Raw genomic sequence first — 25,402 nt, 5'->3', positions numbered from 1 at the left:
TCTACTGGCAGTAATAGTTTCATATTTACTGTACAAACATGAGAGTGGTATCAGTCTTCTGATTTAACAATCAGCAAGCAAAGATAGCATTAAAAATGTTGAACTGCTCCTTTTAAATGTGAGATTCTGATGAAGCCCTTACTCAACATGTATTTAAATACATTAGCGACTACACATATAGGTGTCTCTTTAATACATAATGTATCTGATAGCAGCTACAGAATCCTACACAGCAGTTAACATGCATCATCAATAATGTATACAGACTTTAAAGTGCATATTAAATGATTCACACAAACATAAAACGGCAACATCGGCATCATTTACTCTCCAGTTCACGTTTCAATAAAGCCCTTTTACTACTGTAATTGCTTATACAGGAGTTAGTATGACGAGACAGACCTGTTATCGAGTGTGCACAAACAAACAGTCAAGTGTACAACTATACACTTATTCATATGTAATATATAAGCATCTGAAGGCCAGCTTTAGAAGTTTTTTTGAAGTAGTTTTGGGAACTTCACTTATTTGCTGGGAGTGAGAAGATCAGTAACTTTCTGGAGTTTATCTGTTGTTCAGTTTTTACGTACGACGTGTCCGTGAGTGAGTGTTAGAGATGGTGGTAGGTGGGGTTCGTTTTCTTTGTACAGAACCAAGAAGCCCATTTCCGTACATGTAATAAAGTCTTTACAAGTCATTATAATGAGAAACTTTCTCAAAATAATAACTTAGAATCTCAAAAGAATGAGTTAGTAGTCAAAATAATGAATTAGTATCATGAAGCAGTTTTCTCTTGTTTTCATTTTTATAAGTTAGCCAGCGTCTGGCTGCAGCTTTATATTTACCATGATGAGAATGGTATCAGTCCTCTCATCTAACTCTCAGCAAGAAAATGAATAAGAAAAGTTCCCAAAACGGTTTCTTTTGATAAATACACATGAAATAACTATCATGTCTATATAATTACACTACATATCAATAAATCTGTCCTCAGTGCGACCACTTGAAACGTAGCATCTACATCAGTACAGAGTTGTCTCTGAGCTCACTGAGTGTTTTCCATCTATGAAACGTTTTGTGCTACGTTCAGTCTGACCACATCAAGGTAATTTTTGTCTCCAACCTGTGTGTATGAGGGCTCAGCAGGCGTACGGTGGAGGTTTCTCAAAGGGGCTGTAGGAGGATCCGTAGAGGACAGGAGCGTTGGGCGTCAGCATGTAGCCCCCTGATTCCTGGGTGGCTCCCTGAGGCTGCGGCTGCTGGGTGGGAGCCTGAGAGGGCTGTTGGCTCTGGTTCTCCTCAGACGGGCAGGAGTTGGATGAGGGCCCCCCCTCAGGGAGCATCTGGGGAGTAGCAGGAGGCTGATAGCTGCTGTTGTGCTGTGGGAAAGAAGGAGAAGAGACAGGGAGTGGTAGGTTGCACTGGTATGTGGAAATAGAGCCAAAGATACCTAAAAATCATTTCTGACGTTTTTATGTGAGGTGTGGTTTTTATTTTATTGATTGTGGGGTTTGGTTGCAGCCATAGAAACATCAGCAAAGATTAGCTATCATCAATAATAAATCTCTTAGATATATTGCAGATTTCAGGCAGTCACCATGATATAAATAAAACAAAGCATCTGCTGATTTAAGGTGACTGGCTTATTGAAGAACTACAAGTCATGTCACGGTTTACTTTATGGCACCGACTCATAAAGCATCAGTCAGGCATTCCTGTTCTCAACAGGTTCTTGGACGAGCAACATCTTAAAAAAAAAAAAAGACCTCTATGTTCTATGAAACAAGACCAGCAGGAGAATCTGTAGCACTTTACATTACAGCTTGGTAATAGTGGGGTAATAGTACATAATAAAGATGATAAAGATAGAGGTATAAATTAAGTAATAATTAGGTCAATACAAGGGCTGCAAATTTTGTTCATTTTCCCTAACCAACACTAAACAATCACACTAACAATCAATAATCATTAATGATTAATAAGATACTAAATGCATATTTTTTTTCTCATTTTCCAGCTTTCTTTTTTTTTGTTTGTTTTTCTCATTTTAGTTTAATTGGTTAAATTCTTAACTGTGATTCATTAAATCATTAATGTCCCCAATAAATACCAAATTAATATCCAGGTAATACTTTGGTTTTAACAATATGTATATCTGGATAACATTAAACAATGAATGTAACGGTAGTAAGGAGCCAAAACTACGGGTAATAATGGGGAAACATATTTGAAGAGAGCAACAAGGCTAAACTAATACAAGTCATATTTTTCTTTTCTCATTTTAGTTTAAGTTTTCTCATCCAACAAATTACTCTGCTAGATGAAAAAATGTCAAATGAGGCACCATTACTGCCATCTCTAGTCTATTGATTAATTAGCAATTAATGCATTTTTATTCATTAAATTCTTAACTGCGATTAAGGATAAATCATTAACATCCCTGATAAATACCAAATTAATAATTAAGGGGGCCAAAACAAAGGGCAATAATGGGGAAATTCATTTAAAAATATCAACAAGGCTAAACTAATGCTGACTCAAGGTAACACTGTACAAATTATATATTTAATGCTCTGATTAGTTTGCCATGTTAGCAAGCTAACATGCTAATTCGGGCTAAACACAAAAGCGTAGCTGAGGCTGATGGGAATGTCATTAGTTGATCGGATAAGTATTAGACAGATAAAATGCTGACCTGACAGTGGCACAAACTCAAAGCAACTGCAATTCATCCTTAAGAGAACACAAATGTTTGGTTCAAATTTTATGACAATCCTCATGGTGGCACTAAAGAAAAAGTCAGACGATCAGCAAACTCAGTAGCATTCGCCGTTTTGGCCGCAGGAATGATATCAAATTTCATAATAATCCATTTAATAGTTTGATTGATTTCTTTTATATTTGTGTCGTGCACAAAATGTGCCCAATCTTCATGGGTTTATAAGACACCAAAAGTAAAACTGCAGTGTTCAAACATGTCATTACATTTCCTTTGATTGCAAAATTACAGGTTATTTTACAGCTTGGTCTTAAACAAAATGTTCTCTCCTGAGCTTGTAAAGTAAAGTATGCTATAAAAAAAAGTTCCCTTCCTAAAGCACAACTTTGGTTTCTTAATGATCATTCAGCCAAAAGAAATCAACATAACATCATTTAGTAAAAAAGTACATCCATTATGTCGTTGTAAGCACGTCTAGAGCTGTGCCACTACCTTACTCTAAAATCTAACATTCAAAACAGGGTGTATCGCTTAGTAAACATATAATATCAAGGGATACATGGTTTTAGTCGGGTTTCACAGGTATCCACCTCTGTAATATGAAGTGGCAGCAGTGCAGATTAATAGTTTTCTTTCTAGTCAGCGCTTTGATGTTAGACTGAAACATCTGTGCAGCGCGAACACATTTGATCCAGTGCTGCTCATCTGGTTTCCAAACTAACACACTGGAACACAAGATTGGCCTTTTTGACAGGTGACATTTTGACTCGTCTTTGTAGGAAAAGCACAGGTGTTACTAATAACATCTGTCCCAGTAAGCCACGACAGTGTGACAGTGAGTCAAAACACCAGGATCCTGAAACCGAAGTGTTTCAGCCATCATTAATTTTGTTATTCACACCAGTGCTTTTCTTACAGTGTAATGGTCCTTTGTCCTCTGTGAAAAAGGTGCCTGGTAATGGTTCTTGTTCGACTTGTTCTGGCCCCTCACCTGCATGGGTATTGGGTAGTTGGGGTAGGCAGGCAGAGTCTGTCCTGAAGGACAGAAACCAGCGTAGGTGAGCATGTGCTGAGTCGGGTTGTACAGGATGTGCGGTGGCGGTGTAGGGCTGGGAGCCATCTGCGGAGTCGGCTTCTGCTGCAGGAAAACAGTAAAAATACTTTCAATAAGATGGGAAATCATTAAAGGAAACTGGAGGGTAAATGTGAGAGGATTCACCAGTTATTCTTGAAACACACACTTCATTATGTTAGAGTAAATATGACGGCTGCCTAATGGACTGTAGGAACAATAATCGTAAAATCAGGACCATTAAGACTGACAAAATAAGATCAGAGTTTTCCATGTTTTGAAAAAGATTAACCAACCATTCCTGCCAGTTGAAACACATTTTTAGTACTTTCATGTGTGAGCAGTAGACCTTTGAAAATGCAGTAAAGCAGTGAAACACACGTCAAACAGCTATTGGGTAAAGACAAAGTAAGTAAGAATGGTTAATGTTACTGAGCTGTCATTAAAGTAATTTACTAACATGTCCTAATTTAAGATTAGACATGTGTATTACATAAGTATCCCAGCTTCCCTAAATCTTGAATCCCTTTACTTTAGCACGGTGTTTCTCAGGACCCCTGCCCTGCATGTTTTAAATGTTTCCCTGCTCCAACACACCTGATTCAAATGATCAGCTCGTCATCAAGCCTCTGCAGAAGCCTGACAGTAACCATTTGAATCAGGTGTGTTGGAGCAGGGAAACATTTAAAACATGCAGGGGGTCCCTGAGGACCAGGGTTGAGAAACACTGCTTTAGCATAACTGTTTCACTGTTCCACCTGTAGTAGTGGCTAACCTATTAACTAGCTAACAGTAGTGGTTGCTATGGCTAATGGTAGTGTTAGCTAACACCAGGTAAGTGTAATGTTAGCTTGACAGAAACAGTAACCAACAAGCGTTATTTTTTTCCCCAAAACTGTTCCCCCTTGTTCCGCCCTACTACTCTGCGATTGGCTATGATCGCTAAACTCGGATTAGCAGTCGGGAGAAATTTAGCAAGGAGGTTGTGGTGAATGAGGGGATCAAACAGTGGATTCTGTACAGTGGAGACTGTGTCTGCTAGCTTAGCTTAGCTTATCTTATCTTAGTTTAGCTCTCTCTCTCTCTCCCTCTCTCTCTCTCTCCCTCTCTCCCTCTCTCTCTCTGGTTAGCATTATTGTAAAATTTTGACAAAGATCATTTCTCTATGAATGTTAACTCATCTGTCTTGATTTTTTTTTTATGTTTTTGTATGTTTTTATGATAAAAGAAGACTGGTTGCAAAGTTGTTTAGCTTGGTGAGATGAGAAAAACTGTCAGTTGCTAAGTAACAGACATAAAAGTTGGTGAAGTTGGATTGAGTATGTTGGATTTCCAAACCTGAGATAAGATAGGATTCTTAGTTGGATTTACTCCTGCAATACTGAATTAAGAAAAATCCTATATTAGACTCTTCCTAGCTTAATTTAAGACTCAAAACAGAAAGTTTCTGTAATTTGGCAACAGGAAGGTTTACACACAGGCAAGAATCAGATGTCAGGGATTTTACGTTGTCCAGCGTCAGATGTGGCTTGTAGGCAATAAGGAAAGGTTACTAGTTTGAAGTCACAAGTATAATAAAAAGCCTTCGTCAAGGTGCTGAAGGCTTTAATTTCCCTCTGAACTTTTTCAAACTGCCTTTAACTCTTCTGTCTTTGAATCTTCAGTGGCCCTTTGCTCTTTTTGACAAGCGCTTTTTTGAACTTCTGCTCACTATGTCCTTGTACGCTCCGAGGATGGCGGCAGTGATGATTCCCAGGAACAAGCCGATCACGTTGAGCACCACTGAGGCCCAGAGCAGACGGTGCAGGTGGATCACATCCCAGCAGCTGCTGACCCCGGTGAACTCATAGTACTGTGTGTGGTACTCTGTGCTGGAAGAGGCAAAGAACAGCAGGATAGTTTAATTATGAGCTGTTAGGGACTTGACCTGAACCACCACACTTCTGGTTTACACTTGTAGTCATTTTTTATTACTTTATTAGACCTTACAGGCAGCATTTTTTCTGCTAATAACTGTGTACTAATGTAGTTGACAGCAGGGAAGAACTTTTTGGAAAACTCTTCCTCTTTGGTGTGTTCAAGAGCTCATGGAAAACTCAAAAACCCAGGATTTGAAAGTTGGCTGTGGAATAGGAAACTCTGTAATGCAATAAAGTGCCAAAATCACATGATCCATGTCAGTCTGTGTGTCTTCTGAGGGTGATTTTTCCAACAGCGGAGCCTGTAAATGCAATTTTTGCTCTGAAACCTGTACAACACTTTTTTTATACTTGGCCCTTCACACTACTGTCTTACTGTCTCACATAATTATAACATTAGAACTGACTGAAGAGATAAACAAGACCCCCCGACTCAAGTAAAACATCTGCAGGCTAACTGGTTTAGTGAACAGCAGTGGTTTTAAAATTGGGCTCTATGGCGCTCTGCCAGAAGGTCAGTGAAAAATGTTCCAGATTCATTCGTTTAAATTATCATGACATTAAAAATATTTATTCATTTATTTGTTTTTAAGGCTACATTGTTACAACAGATATTTAAAATTTTAAGTCTAAAACTATTTATAGATTACATTCTAATCAAACAATCGATTATCATCTTTTTATTGTTTTTAATAGGTCTATTTTATGTTATTTATGTTTTATATTTTTAATTGTATATAATTTTAAATCGACATTTAATGATATTTTCTTGACATTCTCATATGTCTTGTTTTATCCACAACCTAAAGATATTCAGTTTGCTGCCTGAAATCAGAGAATTTGGACATTTTTTCTTTCAAAATGATCAGAATAGTTAGGCAATTAATTAAATATTTGATTAATAATTGATTAATCTTTGCAACTCTAGGATACTTTAAGAATGAAACGTTCTTGATGTGTGATAGCAGTATTTTTTGTTGACATTATTATATTTTTAACACTTGACTAAAATCTTTCTAATATATATTTTTTGTTTCTTGCATGTCAAACAAGTTGACATGTAAAGAAAAAGCCTTTGTCAATTTATTGCATGGGACATACATGAGGAGGAGAAAAAACTGAGAACCTCTGGTGTACAGATGAATGAGGACCCATTGCTGGGCAGAAAGATAAAATATTAATCCAAAAACGAGTAATATAAGTAAAATATGCTCAAAATGTACAAACCGAGCTGTATGATTTAACCTGTACACACATAATGTGTCTCTGATGTGAACACCAACAGCTTGTGTGTAGCGTCTCACCTCTCACAGTTGTACAGGTAGCAGCAGTAGCAGGTGTTGCTCCTCAGCTTCAGCTTGCACGCTTTGTCGAATGAACGGCACGTCACCTGCAGCGTCAGAGAAGAGCTTCTGTGAGCTTTAATCATTTGCAATAAAATATTTATTAACCTCATGAAAACCGATACAACAGCCAGATAAAGCAGGAGCTGGAAAATCGGTTTGGACAAAGATATTGTCAGGAGGAAACTGTGCTCACGTCAACACGTAATGTCCAGAACTTGTATTTGCTTTTAATCTCATCTGACTTCATTACATGCAGTTGTTGCCTTGATTGCAGTAACTAAATCTGCCCACTAGGTGTCACTGCACACTTAGTGAATTTGAAGTGAAGTAAGCACCAAAAGGCTTCAAGAACACAGAATATGACCCTATATGAACCTAAAATGTATTTCAAACACCATTTAAAACATTTAAAAGACAAATACTGAGACACAAACCTAAAGCAGTGTGTAGGAAGATGAGGATTTACCTGAGTTAGTTTTTAGGTGTCAGACTTTAAGCCTCCCCTCAGACAAGGCTTGGTAAAAGAGGCCCCTCTTAGTTTACTTTTTTTTTGTTTTTTTTTTGTTCATTTCCTGGAAATCTTTGGGATCATTCATGATTCTGTTATTATGTTGCCAAGAAAGCCTAATATTGCTGTTTTACATAGACTACAGACTTCAGACTACTCCAAACACATAAAATAGGTCTGTCCAAAGACATTTATTAGTTTCTGAGTCAGGGAAAGAGTGGGAAAAACAGCTAAATTCCCTCTGTCACACACATTTGGGCTATTCTATGTAGTCTCCTTTTCATAAGTAATGTAATATATTTTCAGATTCGTTCAGTTAAACTGTTTGGATCGTCACCGGGGAGGCCCGCCTCATTCTCTTTAGGTTATCTTTACATAAGTTCATTTACAGAGCACTCATAACAGAGTTACAAAGTGCTTCACAGAGAGAAATGAAATACAACAGATATTAAATAACAGACAAGAAATCAAAAAACAATAAAAGAAAAATAACACCAGGAAACACCTTCTGATAAAAATCTGTTTCTTCCATTTGAAAATTGGTCACCGTTCACTTAAATTGTTTGGGAGATTTTGTAATGCTGTTTTCCTGTGAAACTCCAACAGTGTTTTGTGGATAAAAAAAAACAATAAACCTGACATTCAATTGGCATGAGGGTGAGCAGAGAATGATTGAATTTTCACTTTTGGCTGAACTATCCCTTTAAAAGGAGGTACTGAATCAGACAGTTTTATTTACTCAGGCGGGGTCCTAATGGCAATGCTCTATCCTCTCACAAAGGGTCATATAGTTCGTATTTTTGCAGTATTTCTGAGGTGATTAAACATGACCGAACAAGCTTTGTGATATTCTGTTTAAAACATATATTGCTGATAACATGTCTCATTTTTTTCTTTTTAATTGCTGGATGTTTTGTGACAAGCAACCAGTAGATGGCGGTATTTGTTCTGTGATTTGTTGACACACAATAACAAGGGTTTCTGTTTTATTAGAATTTAGCTGAAGATTATTATTCCAATTTTTTAAAATAAATTTCCTCAGTGAGAAATGACTCCGTATGTTTATGCAATGGTAGGTGATAAGTGAGTCACCTCAGTATAGTAGCTGTCGTAGGCGTAGCCCGATCCACTGGCGTAGAAGTCACACATGTCCTCCTGCAGGGGCCTTGTGTCCTGTGTGTTAGAAACATGAATCACAGTTATACGGAAACAAACTAGTAGTGTGCAAGTTAATCTTCTTTCCTTTTTAGAGCAAATCCTCCCTGTTTTAAAGGTTTCAGTGACGCCCTTCTTGTATGTGTGTGTGTGTGTGTGTGTGTGCTCCAAAGTGTCCACTGCACCAGACTACAAAACCTGCAGCATTAAACCTTACTGGACCTTATATAATCTGAAGTATAACGTCATTGTTCAAAGCTAGAAGCGCCAATAAATATGACTTTTACTGTCCCGCGCATGAGTACAAAATGAATATATCTGCAGAGGTTTGATAGCGCTGATGATCAATATCAGTGCCTCTGTGCCAGGTGTGGAGAGGTCGAGCTCTTCAACCCTCTCCGGTCCACGCTCATTAAGACACTCATTAAAATCCATTAGGCCGTTGTGACAAAGCGACTTGTTCATGTCCGTGTGTCCAGACACAGAGAGACTACGATATCCAGCAACAACGACCTTATTTGACCTCTCTGCATTTTCTGTTTATTCCCATATAAAAACAGATTCAGGTATTTGCACAAATTAGATTTCACACATATTAATTCAGTCCTGGAGTTTAATCTCAAGAGTTTGTCCTGAATGAAGCCATAATGGGACAAATGACGCGCTGATAAACTGACAAGTTAAACTGACTGATGATGAAAATGGTTTATAGTAAACGAGGCTTCCTGAGGCCTCATCCAATGAAAACAAGGTCCAGTATCCCCACGAACACAGTATGTCCCTGCATTGTGACACATCATGTTCACATGTCACTGCAACATTACAGTTATAACGTTACCAGTAGTTACGTTGCTCCTGTGTTGAGATGTAACAACGCAACCGATATTCTTCTGTATTTTTTACATCTGTTCAACGTCCTCCGCATGATATTTCCTGTACTTAATATAATGACGTTGCAGCAACATTACTAAAACTTCACAATTCCCACCGAAAGTGGTGGAAACGTTTGGACGAACATAGCAGGCATTAAAATGAACATTTCTGCAAAGGGAGTCTGGATAGTAAAATGTATCTCTTTGATAAAAGGTCTCTCTGTAGTGATACTTTTCATAATGTTGTCAGGCACAATAGTAATCTGAGCCTTTAGCACTTTTAGTAGACGCACTGTGACGGTACACAGTTGGACAGATGGATCACATTATAGCTCAGTTTTACTTTGACAACTGCAAGACTCTCCCTCAAAACTGGACCAGTTTCAAAAAATGTTGTCCCCATTAGTCACTTAGACACAAAAACTTAGCAAATTAGGGTCCAGGCTGAAAAATACTGAAGTTACCCTTCAAATACAAACATTATGTCACAGTAAACGTTGAGGGAGAGCGGGAGAGATAAAAATCTTTGTGGACTTTCTTTTTATGTGCTCTTTTCTCTTTCAATAAAAAAATAAATTGAAAAATATTTTATATGTATACGTCACATTCAAAAAAGCCATCTCAGAGTGTTAACTGGAAAATCAATTTTCAGTAGAAACACAGTTTAAGATATATTTTTGGACAAGTACCCAGCTTTTGTTTTGGAGAAAGTAAAGTAATGCCTGGGAGATTTAATCAGCCCTGTTATGCTGAATGTTTCTCCATCTCTGCAGGTCAGACACTGAGGTTAGTTAGTCTGTCAGCTGTCTGACAGTTCTGTCTGATTGCATCTACAAAGTTCCTGATCTGACCTGGACTTTTGTGGCTAAACTCCCCCCGTCTCTGTCAACCTCAGTCCATGTTTGATTAAATTTGGTTTGACTGAGTGTCAGAGTTTGTTCAGACACAAAAAGCTGAATTAGTTTGTATTCCTTTCAGTGCAAGAATGTAAAATGCATAAGATGCTTACAATGAACTCTGAAGCGATGATCCCGTCCACAATGGCACAGAAGAACGACGCGATGACTCCAATACTGATGAAGATGATCGCTGCCATGAGCTGAAAGAGAAGGAGAGGGTGTAGAAGATGAAAAATAAGAGACAGTAAAGTCATGAGAAATTATTGTGGAAGACAGACAAAATTACTACCGTCATCAGAGTTAGTAAGCAGAAACATGACATTATCTTGTATTTTGCATTATTTGAATGCACAATAGTCTAACAGGAGAAATCCCATAAACACAAATTTTTGTAACCTGTTTTTAGGATTCAAATGGCATCTAAGAATTTTTCATGTTGCCAAGGTCAGCTAATCACCCGCCGCCTTCATTTGGCGGCTATCTTGAATTCATGTCCACACAAGTAGAGAAAAACTCCACAACCAGATAATATACAAAGACAAATGATTTTTGACACCAGGAAACAGGAACAGAAACAGAAACAGACAAATAGCAAATTTTAGGCTCATAATATAATTCTCGCTATTTTTTCTGGCAATCAGTGTTATTCTCAGGCTTTCATCTATATTCTGATTCTCATGCCATATTCTTTATTTACCATCCATTCAACTGATATAAGAAAATAAACTAGTTTTATTTGGCTAATGCAAGAAGCTGAACCAAAATAGCAAAAATTAAATTGTTCTGAGCCTAATTCATTATTTGTCTATTTTTCCCCAATAATAGGTGGTTGTACCATGTCAGTGAACCTTTGACATGAAGAATCAAATGGAGAGTTGTATGAAAAGTTGGGTTTATTGGTCTTTGGATGACCAAAAAAAATCTGCGTTTTTCTCCTCCATTCAAGATGGCCGCCAATCAAACCCAATGGAACATTAGCTGACCACTAGAAAAAAAATAGGTTACATATTTCTAAATAACAGAATTCAAAATGTACAGATAAATGCACAGAAAGTATGAAAATAAATCTTAGCTTTCTTAAATACTTGATTCTGATTGGTCAGTTCCAGCGTTGTAGGGTCTGTTATTTCTCTTGACGGTTCGTATGAAGAACAGACTGTTACTTTAAATCAACAAAATCTTTTTAAAATCAATATTATGTGACAATTTATTTATTTATTTTGGTAAGTAACCATGTAATAAGCAGGATAATGTACAGTCAGCAGGTCATTTTGTGAAATAAACTACACGGCATTGGTAATTTATGCAATTTATTGATTAATATGCTGGAAGTTGCATTATATGAAAGTCAAGTCAAAATTTAATCATCAACTTAACACACACACACATGCACACACATATGTATGTAAGCTTGGTGTGTCTGTAAGTGTGTGTGTGTGTCCTGATTGGTCGTCTGCAACGTCTGGACTGCAGGACGATAAAGGAAATGTACGGCTTCTTGCTCTGCCAACACAGAGGTGCTTTGTGGGTAATTTATGGGTAAAGAGGCAACATACCCGGCCTTTTGTACCAGCAAGGTCAATGTAATTCTCCCAATCTGACACACACACACACACACACACACACACACACACACACACACAGTATGTTGGCAGAACAAATCTCACACACAATCCTGTAAATGAAGCCCAATAATCTGATCACTGATCAATAACCTCAAATCTTTAAAACAATTCCAAAGTAATTTCTGACATCACCCCCCCACACACACACACACACACACACTCACACAGTACAGCAGACCCAGCTGGCTGATCACAGATGTCTGATCATGAACTTTATCACTGAGCATCGTTTACTGTCTGTTCAATCGCTCCTCCAGGACCGAACCTGCTGCACTGAAGCAGCAGATTAAATCACACACAGTTTTTTCTATCTAAATGTCTAAAATGGTAGGTGAGATACAGACATCAGTTTGTCCCAAAAATTATGGAAAAAAAGTGAAAAGGTAGAAGACACTTTAATAATTTATCTGCTGATCTGATCTCTGCAATTTAAAGATTTTCAGTTTTTCTTGATAGGTTTTAACTACATTTAATAACTTAAATTTATTTAATTCAGAAGAATTTTTGATTATTTTGTTAATTCAAGCTAAAGCAGCACAAGTAATTGCTTATGTGACTGTGACTGTCAAACTTCCTGTACAATCCCAAGTGTTTGGGGGATTTTTTTTTTTTTTGCTCTCAAGTTCCACTGACAAAAGGAGTGCTTGTTTGTGAGAAACCAAAGAAACCAACCAAATATTTGGAGTCAACAGGCCGTTTCTATGGAGGGTATTTTGATATGATGCGATACAAATAATACACTGAATTACGGCCGAATTCCATGTAGCTTCATCATTGATGTCATTAGTATCACCAGTGATTTTCCTACTATGATAAGTATGATGTGAAAAAGGCCAAATACATTTTGTTCTGCTAAGATGAAAAATCTCTCATAAATCATACAAATAACATTCTTTTCTTTCAAATATGTATTAATTTGCTGTGAGTTTCTGCTGACCAATGAGAGCAGGATGATTTGTTCAAAGGCAGCAGCTTCATTAAATCACCAAGAGACAAACCAGTGCTGTGAAAAATACCTTTACACTCTCTAATACATCAAATAACAATATTTACACACAAATAACACAAATTAAATAACTAAAATGCTGGAATAACAGACTGACTACATGTCCATATGTTAGTGTGTCAGGAAGTTTGTGGGAATTTGTTTAAACAACATTATAAATTTATAACATGTGAGCACAATATAAAGTAACTGCAGGACCTGTGTTAGTTGATATTGTACATTACTGCTGCAAAGTTCTGCACCAATTTGCAATAAAAGAAATAAAATAATAATAAAAAAATAAATTAAACAGTGAAAACAGGAGGTGACTCTGAGTGCTCTGGGGCCTCAGGGCTGCTGCCCATTTAGCCGGCTTGATAATCCAGTCTTGGGTTTCGGAGTGCACCCAAGGATAAAGGTATAAATTGTCTCACTCTGACAGCTGAAACAAAGCTAAAAATGTGTGAAGCAAATGTCAGTCGAGCTCAGTCTGCACACAGATTTAGTGAAAACACCTGTGTGGGTGCACCACTGGTATGCAGAACCTTTATCTAAAAAGATTTATTCTGTTTTTTGTTCAGTAGGTTTCAGAAATAAATATGTCTGAAACAAACTGATCTGACTAATTTTCAGTTAAGCTAGTGGCCAAATGTTATATATAAAACTATCAGTACACTTTAGAATAATACAAGTTGTGGTGAAACGGATACTAAAACAAGGGTTTTTGTGAAATAAGTGAATTTCCTTCAGCAAAGTGAAATAAGAGCCGTGCTGAGAAAATGAGCGTTTTCTGGTGGGGTTTTATCTGCCACTGGCCCAGACTCTCCACTTCATTAGCGGTTTAAATGACTCTGCTTTTATGGGCTGCAAGTGGGAGATGAGGCCAGCAGCAGAGACAATAGAGCCTGACAACTGCATTACTTCACATTACCTTAGCACCAGCTGCCAGCACATAAAACACCTCAACACACACGCTGTCGTCCAAAACCCTCAAATCTCCCCTGATACAACTGGAGCGGAGACAAAAATCAAATACTGTAAAAGATTAAAGACACACAGACACACACTGTAGATCATTTCCTGCTCTCAGAAGACGAGTCAGTGAGGAAACGTTTAAAAGACAGGAGGGGTGGAAAGTAACTAACCGTAAAGTACATTTACTCAAGTACTCTACTTAAGTATGGTTGTTAGCAGTCATGGAATGTAACTAAGTAAATTTACTCAAGTATTGTTATCAGTTTTATAGGTGCTTGTACTTTGAGTCTTTTCTTTTTGTTACAGTTTTTACAAATTAAGAGTTTTGCATACAAAACAGTTTATACAGGTAAAGCTGACATGATTAGTCGATTGACAGAAAATTAATTGGGAATAATTTTGATAAATATTTTACCTGTGAAAATAATTAATGGTTCCAGCTTGAGGATTTGCTGCTTTTTAAAGTTATTCTAACCATTCTCATTTATTTAATAACAATTTGTGACTACATTTCTCACTATTTAAACATTAAAACTGAAAAAAAAATCACCAAATTAATACAGAAAATGATCAGCAGATTAATTTAATCCATAATAATATTGGTAGTTGCAGTTCTAAACAAAAAAGTTGAAAATGAGCTCTACTTTTACCAACTACAACAGTAAAATCCTGTTTTTACATGTAATCATTTACTGTAATAATAGTGATATGATATAATATATGTATGTAACAGTATATCGGTCACACATTTTTCTGCATTGAGTACTTTTACTTTCAATAACTTTAGGTACATTTTCCTGAACATTTTCATTTTCCTATGAAAATGCCATTTACTATGAATAAAGGCCACCGTCTGGTGAACCGTTCACACTTTGAATTCTTCTCTTTGTTAAAGTATGGCAAAGCCGATTTTTGAGTGTTTTTCACAGAAATCTCATTCACTTTGAATGGGAAAATTTTTGCAGTTTTTTGTGATTTGTCATGGAAACACTTTAGCGAATCGTTAGCAAAAGTCATAGCACACTTGTCCTGAATTTTCCACATGTTTTGATGTGCTTTTCGTGTACATGCTCCCAACAGTGTGGGACTGGTTACACGCCAAAAATCTGGCGGAAGAAAAATAATAACAAGACAAAGTATGGAGGATTATATATAGTGCGCCTCCTCAGGCACACTGAATTAATATGATTGAGTTGTTAGCAAACAGTTGCTTATTTACACATCCAGTAGCAAAAACATTATCATTCATCCATCTCCACCAGCTGTTCACCAGCTACTTGCTACCTGTATCCATCTGCTATTTGGTGCTGAACCCGTGGTGTACAGTGTTTGCTTGTTTTTACAGCTTGTTTTGCAGAAAATGACACCATGACAGACATGAGAGTGAATCAAAACTGTAAAGTTGCAGCCACACAGCAAAACAACCAGCTGGAACATGCTATAAAGCTCCATAAAGCCGAGGGGAGCTGCATATTCAGGCGATAATTCTCTGTTCATCACTACAAACGACGCCTTTTATTTTGTCTTTTGACACGTTATTAGAAAAATATTGATTATAGCTGCTTTGAGTGCTTAAAAGCAGAGAGAAACGGCAATAAAAGGCAAAGAAACACGCGATGAGAGTTTTAGAGAAGAAGCTTCATCAGTGATGAAGAGATAAAGACACAAAGAGGAATTTTATAGGAGTCAGTAAAGATTCGTATCAGGTTATGTAACTAAAGTCGCTGACTGCTGCAAGGTCTCTTTCCCCTGCTCAGTGGTCCAGTGACCAATCATGACCACAGCTGGACACACCGCTAATAAGAACCTGTTCAGTAAAATACGGCCACCGTTCTGCTCTCCTGCAAGGTGACCAAAAGGACGGCAGTCTGAGAGACACAGGCAGTAACTAGAGGAGCAAAGAACATGAGCTACATGAAGCATTTAGTCATAAAGAAATCTCACAGTGTATCGAGGCACTGAAGCCTGGTTTAAGAGCAGCAGGGTGAGTGCAGATAGGTTCTTCCTTTCTTTTACAGACAGAATTTCATGCTCCACAATCCTTTTAAACATTTTGGAGGACGAGATAAGACAAAATGAGAAGTGGCGGTATACGAGCCATTACGTTTTTTTGTTTTTTTTTAAGGTTTATCCATGAAATGTCAGCGGAGCACAAATGTGTGTTTTACCTGAAGCACGCCTCACGTTCATAAAGAAAGGCTGGTATCTCCGGAAGATTTCTGATAGGAGCTTTAAAACACACAAATATAGAGACATAAAGTGTTCCACTAAGCAAAGACACACAACTACACTGATCCGTGCTACCTGCTCCATGTAAACAGATTTTGTTTGTCAACGTTTTTAGTAGAGCTCATGATATGTAGGCCATTGATTGTTCTCCTTGCTCATTCAGTAAAAAATACGTCCGAGTTTACTGCACTATAACAGAAACCTTGCTTCAATTTAAACCGTAAACTGCAACCAGGTTGTGATTGTAGTAAGTAAAACTACAAACAAAAGTCCTTATCCTAAAAAAACCTCTGATCCAATCTAACTCCAAGAGATTAGTAAGTACATATAATGTGATTTATTTATTTGATTATACTAATTTGTTGTTGTGCTCTCCTATCTATGCAATGAGTGACCTACAAATTAAAATGAATGAATCAAGTGATTTAGAACCACTTCAACCATAACAAAAAAAATAGACACAATATATAATAAAGTCAACATAAATTGCTTGCTCTTCGCCTATACCAGATAGCAATAATCTAAATAATTATCCACTGTTTTAAACTGAAAGATAACTTTTGGAATTGAACCCACGGCCGCTGCAGAGGACTCGGCCTCACTACATGTGGTCACACACTACCCACTGAGCCACCTGGGAACCACAGGAACCATAAGCATACATACAATCAGACTTTTTCCTGCAACCAGTGAATTCACTCCCTGCTGACCATCGGAAATAATGAAATGTTCTTAGATTTATACTTTTTGATGGTGTTTTTACTTTTGAGATAAAAAAAAAAGCCTTGCTTGTGCAGGTTCTACAGTAAGAAGCACTTTCGTAGCTTATGCACCTGATCTATAGATCTCAAACTAAATTTTAATTGACAGCACCTGCCTTACAATCAGTGATTCTCCCTTATACAATGCAGCACAAGTGAGGGTTTTACCAGGAATAACACCAAAAGAAAAAAGCACTTTTTTGGAAGACAAGATCGCAGCGATGGTGGAGGAGACTGATGCCAAGCAACACATATGATTCAGTGGACTAAACAGTGGTCTGATAAACAAATCTCATTCCCTTAAATTCCTCTAAAGAGCCAGTAATTCTTATCACATTGTTCATAAAGCTGGTGCAAAGTTCACCACAGGCTTGGATGCATATGCATCTTAAACTGCACATAACCAGCAGGACAAAACACGTATGTCAAGTCTAGACTTTGATAGGAGATAAGATCCATGTCAAAGTAAAGTTTTACAGATTTTACGTGGATAATGTGTCTGTCTCTTATTGTTTATATGGTGTATATTTATATAGATATATTTTATTATATCTATGTAGTTGCTATCTAGTTGTTGTTGTGCAAATACAGCTATTAAGGTTGGTGTAAAAAGGCGCTATATTAAGGTGCTATAAAAATAAATTTTGTTTGCTTGATTCATGTAGATTAAAGTTGTTAATTTCTACATTAGATTTCTCTGATCAGGAGTCAAACCAGAAGTGTTTCTGTTTGGCAGCAGTAGATGAACTCCTCTGTTGACTGTTCACAGTTCAAACAGCATCAAACCCTCCATCTGCTGCTTTATGAGGTCAGAGGAGCAAAGCGCTGCGAGATCCAGGAAGTAAAAGTAGCGTCAGAGCTCTCGGGTGTCTGTGGCTTTGTGGGACGGTTAGTTGTTCTTTAATGAGCAACCTCGCTCCTGCCAGCCGCCTCTCATGTTACAGTAGGAGCCTCGGACACAGGAGGGAAGAAGACACCTGTGTGAGAGGAGCGTCGTGCCACATAAGAGACACCAGCGCTGCTGTGGCAGCGATCACGCCATTAAAGTTTAAAGCACAGGACTGGGAGCGATGCTGGAGAGGCAGACAGATACAGCAGGTCGTTAATGTCGTGGTCGATTCACACATTTGTACAGAAGTGAAACAACAGACAGGGCTGAACAAAGAGTGAGAGCCTGCAGAAAACACTGCACTCACTGAAAATAATAATGTCTTTGTGAAATGATAATTTATTTTCAACTACTTCAGCTGTGTGACACAACATCTCTCCACATGTGTGATCAGCTGTAGGATGGTACGGGTGTCTGTGTAGACCGGATTAGATACGGTAGCGTAACGTAAGACAACGACACCCTGACTGCCACATGAAAAATTCACAAGACACGCTGATATACCACAGTCATGGTGACAGGCAAAAGGAGTGTGTTTACATCCCTATCACACCAAGACAATTTTTTCTTTTTTTCTTTGTACTGTATCAGTAAAGTTTTCTAAATTTCTGCACTGGCTGTAAAATTATTTCAGAGAAAATAAATGTTGCCCAGCTACAGTTCTGATGCTTCTGATGCTGCCCAGCAAAAAAAAGTGCTGCAGGAATTATTCCTAAAACCCAGAAAACACTCCCCTTACTGTTGTTTTCTGTTCTCTCACTGCACATCTGTCCAAGTGTCACATTTACTGCCCAGAATTCTCAGTATTTTTTTGAAACAGTGAGTCCTTAATTTCAGATAGAGGTAGACAAAAGCAGGTTTCTCACTACTAGCTGATTTTGTCAGCTAACGTGACAACTGTCGCTGGCAGAATTAATCAACTGTCTCTGACTTTTTACTGTTTCCAACTGACTGGTTTCAAAATGAGAGTCTTATAAAAGGAGCCCTCATGATCTGTGTCATGGAAATAAAGAAACAGAATAGTTAGTCTTAGTAATATAATTAATCTATAATGAGGAAAAATGTGAGATCAGACTCTTATTTCATTCTAACATAACTTATCTGCTTAGCTTACACAGCCCTACCTGGGCAAGCAAAATGTTAAATTTATGCTTTATTGCTTGTATTTTTTAAAAAGTATGCTTCACTTCTATGATTAGAAGATTTTTAGGATGAGATGACACTTCAGATCTAACAGAGCAGGACAGAACTGCTGATGTTAGCCTGCACTTGGTCAGTGTGACTACTTTTAGGTCCATGAATGAGTCTTTATATTGAAATAAAATATTCCTACAGGACTTTTCTGACAGTAAACTGAGAAGAATGTAAGATGTGGTTGGAACTTGGAAACTTGAAAACAAGCTACGTTTCATGAGTGCAACGAAATAAACAAAATAACTAGGACAAAGTCAGAGATGAAAAACAAGGGCAAGGTGTTAGTGGTGTCCTCTTCAGTCCTTGCAGGGATTGTGATACTGACCACGTTACTTAAATGACACAGAGGAACCGTTCCAGCTTATTCTTGCCAATGACCCTTAAGTTTCAGTTTATCTAGAGCTTACACTTGTCTCCTGCTCCTCTTTTGTTCGGTTTTATTTCTTTAGAGCAGTCTACATCCTCAAAGTGGGGCTTCTACTATTTTTTTTTACTTTATTTGCCAGAAAAAAATTTTAAGGTGGATAACTCGGAGCAAAGGCTTTACTCTTTTACACATTTAAGAGAAGCCAGTAATCTTTTCAGACAGGTGATTGGTCTACCTGTAAGTGTTTCACTGACGTGATCATTTTTTGAACCTCCTGTTGTACAGAGAGGCACTTTGATGATGTTATACCTGTGTCCATCTGAAATAAAGGAGCCCTGTCAGCAGCTGGCCAATGCTAATGCAATTTCCCCTCTTGTCATTGAAATCCAGAGCCAATCACATTCACTCAACCCGACCACAACTCCAGTCACGTACACTGACCCGGGCACAAGGACCAAGAACACATTATGTTACATTACATTAATCAGATTTGCTTCGTGCTCATAATAGAGCAATTTCCCATAAAACAGTTTAGTGAATTTGGAAAGTCTGTAACCTAATCCTGTAATTTATGGCGTAGCCTATGCATGTCCCGTTTTACAGGAACAAAGCCTCATTTTTAGAAGAGGAGTATTATGAAACTCTGAAAGCTGACAGAGGTCACCCCGAGAGAGAGAACAAGCGGAAGGCTAAAATGTGAATGTGACGTCGGCAGCGCAATTTGAGCTGTAAACACAAACAAAAAAAGGGCTCTGATCACGTTAAGTGCATTTCCTCTAATCATTAAACATCTGCAAATCATGTTTTGACCACTTGGGTTCAGCAGAACAGGCTGGAAACACAACACATACCTAAACAGCAGAATAAGATGACAGCCAAGAATACCAGCAACAGGCGCATTAGAAAGGATCGCGCTTTGGGTTAAAATAACTAAGTTACGTATGTCACATGACAGAGGCCATCTATGTAACATAATGTAAGTAACTTAAAACTTTAAAAGGTGTAATATACAATATTTTGCGTCACTCCATTTATCCAGGAAAGCTGCACACACATGTTGATGCATGCGTGTATCCGTGTGCACATGCACAGTACTGCCTAGTTTGACAGTTTTGTGAGCAATCTGTGTTCTGACACATCCATCGACCCCCAACCTTCTCCTTACGCAGACTTTGTCGCTCTTTATGCCACGTCACCTGACTTCCTCCTTTGCTCCTGACCACCAGAGGTCACCGCCTAGCAATGAATGTAAATATGGGTTGTGATAAGCTGCTACAGATGACCTCTATCTTCTGTTGAGGATGGGCTGGTATACTTGTTAGCAAAGAGTGGCATATTTACACATTCTCTGTTTTGGTGTCTGCATTTTTACTTTTTACTTTTACTTTTATCTTCCTCACCAATTAGATGCTAATGTAGTCTGTTTGCCACTGGGCAGGTAGTGTAAGGTGGGTTTTTCAAGCTTTTTTTGCTGAAACGAAGTTACATGAGGTTGCTTGTTCTTTTCCTCCTGATTCATTTGCACTATTGCTACCAACTGTTAAAGCTATACATGCAGCTATAAATATCTGTATTGTTTATCAGCACATTGGGATATTTATGTGCAGGGATAGTTAGCAACTGAGGGTTAAAATACCCTCAGGAAATTCGAATTACTGCCCTGCATACATTTTTACAGTCCTATAAAAGCTACCAGCTGTCATTTTAAAGGTTGTAGCAGGGTTTTTTTTATTTTTCTTATCATTTTTCCTTATTCCTCATCAGCAAAAGAAATTTACCTACAGCTGCTAAAATACCAACCATGCATAAATGAAATTATTATTGTAATGTGATTTTCAGAGTGTTATAGCAATGACATGAGTGCCAGAGGAGCAGACTCACCATGGGTCTGCGGTTTTCCACCAGGTGGATGCCAACAATCCCCAGAAATGCTCCAAAACTCAGCTGGAAGTGGAAGACACAGGAAGAAACATGAGGGTTTAGAGGAAGGAGTAGACGACACACAACGTCACAGTCGTCGGAGCGTTTGAGGGGGTCAATGACGGGAGGTGTCACTCACGGTGATGCCGGGGTAATACCCAGCAACGGGCACGTTGTCGGTGCGAGTAGCAGAGATCAGTCCTATGGTCAGCACCACCAGAGCCAGAGCCAGCAGAGACACGGTCACCCACAGGGCGGACTTCCTCCGCCGCAGGAACTGGACTGAGGATGAACGGGAGAAAGAAACAGGGTGACATGAGGACCTCTTTACATTTATTATCACTAATTCCTTCTGAATTATAGACTATTCTGAACCAAATTATGACCTAAACATGCACATACTGAAATACTTTAAAACTCCTTTTTAATTTCTGTTGTTCTATTTTTTTCCTGTCAGATGAATGGAAGTGGAACAAGTATTCAGATAATTTACATATGTAAAAGTACCAGTACAAGAATGTAAAATGTTCCATTACAAGTAAAAGTCTTACACACTTTTATGTATGTTTGATTTGCTGTATAACAAGATCATCTCATTTTATGTCCGTATCAGGGTTTGTCATATGTCTGGAAAAGGCTTAATTTTAACCATTGTGTTTTTACAGTTAGGAATATGCCTGAATTTGAATATACTCTTTGACAAATGCTTGATTTTCAACATAAAGTGGTGTCTCATCAACACAGTTGCTCATGTAAACGAAAAATTTCTTAACACTGACAACATGTCATCGTATTTGTCATTCATAGCTTTGGTAAGACGTCTGTCGATCCATTATTCTGGAAATTAGAAAGCATTACATAATTACGACACATACATAACATACAATCAAAGGTGATAAAAACAGCTGGTAAAACAAAACAGAGAGACAATGTACACTGACTGCTTTGGGCGTAGAGAAATTTGCAACGGCATTTATAACAATTTATGATGTTAAAGCCTTCAACTGTGTGGAAATGTTTGCTTTAGTTGCCTTGAAAGTCCTTCAAAGATGCATGAGTTTTATGCTTAAAAAGCTTCACGAATCCTGCCTTATTACATTTATATATTATGTTTTGTCATCAACATTATGCAGGATTTATGTGACAAGACATTATAGTCAGGATACACAATTTATCATGTATTCATACATGACTTCATGCAAAAAAAAAATGCATGAATTCATTCACGTAGTACTTAATGAACTATCAGGAATGTGCAAGAATTAGCCGTATCTCAGGCATGACTGAATGCAACAATATTTTAATTAATGCAACAACTAAGTTATTTCAATCATCATGATGTTGTGAAGATCATGATGCTCACATCTTCTTCAGAAGTGAGTCTGCAGTTAAAGTGACCAAACAATCTGACCAGTCACAGCAGTGCTCATGTATTCTAATAAACTCTGTATTACTTCTTCATGTCGTCATGTTTGTGGCCTTCAATTAAAGTGGTGACCTTCAACACTAATGTGGCATAACTGTAAAATCACGTGTGTTAACCATATGTTGCTTATACATACATACATACATAATATACAGATGTTATTTTCCTGTCTAAATAATTATTAATTGACATGGAGTCTTAACTTATTATCTAAGTTACATTTTCCAAAATGCCTTAATGTACAGATGGGTTGAGTTTATTTGAAGGGTCACAAACATGAGGATGTCATGAATAAGAAGTCATGTTTAGTTAATCATGATTACAACACTGCTTACTGCTGTAACTGGTCAGTTTATGTCCCTTTAACTTCAGACTCACCTATAAGGAAGACATGAACATCATTTATGACTCATTAGTCGTGATGATTGAAATACTTTAGTTCTTGTATTAATTATTATATTGTCCTTGCATGAAGTCATGCATGACAAATTCTTAAAGTTTTACAAATTCATGCTTTTCATGCATGAAGTCAGGATAATTTATGCAAAAGGTGTTGCAATTTGTGTGTTTGTTTCGAAGCACCAGTTAATAAAACTCTATAGTGTGCAAGAACTGTGTGTTAATTATTACACTCAGGTTCATAGATTTTTAAAACCGTAGCAAAATACCTGTCAGATGAATGTAGAAAGTACAACAGTTCCCACTGAAAGGTAGGTGGAGTGGAAGTATAAAACAAAAAGTGAATACTCAAGTAAAGTACAAATAGCCTACCACAAGAGTGTTTTAGTACAATACTTGAGTAAATGTACTTTCCATCTCAAACAGTGGTAGAAGCATTTTAAGTATGTCTTTCTAACAAAAGCTTAAACACAAAAACTCTTTGAGACCCTTGTACTTGTTTGCTCCACAAATATATATATATATATATATATATATATATATATATATATATATATATATATATATACATATATATATATATATATACACATATATATATATATATATGTACTAGGGCTGCAACTAACAATTATTTCCATTATCAATTACTATACCAATTATTTTAATTTTCGATTAAATGTTTAGTCTATACAATGTCAGAACCCAAAGTGATGTCTTAAAATCATTTTTTCATGGCTAATACAAGTAAAAAACCAAAAGACTCTTCATTTACTGTCATGAATGACAAAGAAAAGTAGCAATAACTTACATTTAAGAAGCTGGAACCAGATAAACTTGCTTGAAAAATGACGGAAACGATTAATCGATTGTCAAAATAGTTGGCAATGAACTATTTTTTGCAGCACTGGCTACACATGGACACATCTCCTGTACTGAATTTAAATGAAGCAACAAATGAATTAAAACAGACAAGAAGAAAAGTTAGGCTGTGTGTTTATGAAGCATTAAAGATCTCAGGATAAACCTTGAATTAAATTACTGTACCTGCTGGATCCAGTATTTCTGTGGCTGTTTGCGGAGTTGCCTGCTGGTTTTCAGGCTGCTGCATGTTGACTCAATCCGGATGAATTCAGTCTAAAAATGAAAAAGTGATGGAGATCAGGCAGCTGAAGCGACGCTTTGAAATGTTTTGATGGAGGCGCGTTTTTTTTTGTCCCTGCTGATTCAAACCAGAGTCCTCCTCATCCTCCACAGAGAGAGAGAGAGAGAGAGAGAGCAAGCAACAAGCTGCAAGAGTAAGATGGCTTTTCTTTTTTAAATTCAATTATTTCACGATAAATACGAGTAAGATTTCAAAGAAATGTGACCACAGCAGTCACACAGTCTGAGCTCAGACAGGTTCAACTTTTCTGAGAGCTTCAGAGATAGAGACAGAGAGAGAGAGAGAGACCAATCAGCTGCCTGCATTCACCTCAGTGATAAATTATTCAATTACTTATCTTACAGAAGTTTAATAAAGCTCAGACTTTAGATTCATGTTGAAAACTATCACAGTTTGTAGTTAAAGTCGATACTATCTGATAAAAAAAATGTGGGTAAAGTCAGTTTTGTCGTTTTTAATGTTCAGTTTGCACTGATGACTGTTCATCATGCTGTAGAGTTAATAAGGTAGACAGATTGTAATATGAGTTTACAGCGCCCTCCATCGGACAATACCTGAACATTAAGCCGTGTACTCAGCATAAGTATCTGAGAATCACTATCAGAAATACTTTGATAGAAAAGATAAATAAGTAGCTCATGTAAAAATGTGCACCAGACAACAATATATAGGCCTATATGTAACACATAACAGTGTAAGCTGAAAATGTGTCTTAAATGCAAGAATATTGTAGTTTAAATGCACTCATAATATTTTTGCATTTTGACAACATTTGGCTTTTTTGACAAAAAAAAAAACTCTCTATGATGTCAAAGTGAAAACAGATTTCTACAAAATCATGTCAATTAAATAAAAATATGTAATATAAAATAAGTTACTGCATAAATATTCACCCCTTTCAGCTTTGACCACAATCACAGCACTGGATCTGCGTGGATAGGTCTCAATCAGGCTTTCACATCTGGAAACTGTAGTTT

The 25,402-nt window shown here is 37.3% G+C and overlaps 1 protein-coding gene across 1 annotated transcript; it reads right to left on the bottom strand.

The window, feature by feature from the left end:
- Nucleotides 1-636: 636 nt before the first annotated feature.
- On the bottom strand, nucleotides 637-24,536 carry tmem255b (transmembrane protein 255B). Its single transcript, XM_084715301.1, has 9 exons — nucleotides 24,308-24,536; nucleotides 21,575-21,717; nucleotides 21,397-21,459; nucleotides 10,601-10,690; nucleotides 8,657-8,737; nucleotides 7,015-7,100; nucleotides 5,503-5,662; nucleotides 3,711-3,857; nucleotides 637-1,379 (listed from the first exon to the last, which is right to left on the bottom strand). The coding sequence occupies exons 1-9, from the start codon at nucleotides 24,369-24,371 to the stop codon at nucleotides 1,140-1,142; spliced, it is 1,074 nt and encodes a 357-aa protein (XP_084571427.1). The 5' UTR covers nucleotides 24,372-24,536; the 3' UTR covers nucleotides 637-1,139.
- Nucleotides 24,537-25,402: the final 866 nt, after the last annotated feature.

This window comes from Lutjanus erythropterus, chromosome 1 (genome assembly GCF_056507025.1).
Source record: "Lutjanus erythropterus isolate fLutEry1 chromosome 1, fLutEry1.hap2, whole genome shotgun sequence".
In the NCBI taxonomy this organism is placed as follows: Eukaryota; Metazoa; Chordata; class Actinopteri; order Lutjaniformes; family Lutjanidae; genus Lutjanus; species Lutjanus erythropterus.
The sequence above is the reverse complement of the archived record's forward strand: the minus strand, read 5'-3'. Positions and strand labels throughout refer to the sequence as shown.

What these genes read in the sequence shown, in the direction of transcription:
- tmem255b (XM_084715301.1), bottom strand. Translation starts at nt 24,371, where the DNA reads ATGCAGCAGCCTGAAAACCAGCAGGCAACTCCGCAAACAGCCACAGAA. An exon ending in TGGAAAACCGCAGACCCATG is followed by an intron (nt 10,691 to 21,396) that starts GTGAGTCTGCTC and finishes CTTCTCTTTCAG; the next exon opens with CTCATGGCAGCGATCATCTT. An exon ending in ACGACAGCTACTATACTGAG is followed by an intron (nt 7,101 to 8,656) that starts GTGACTCACTTA and finishes CTGACGCTGCAG; the next exon opens with GTGACGTGCCGTTCATTCGA.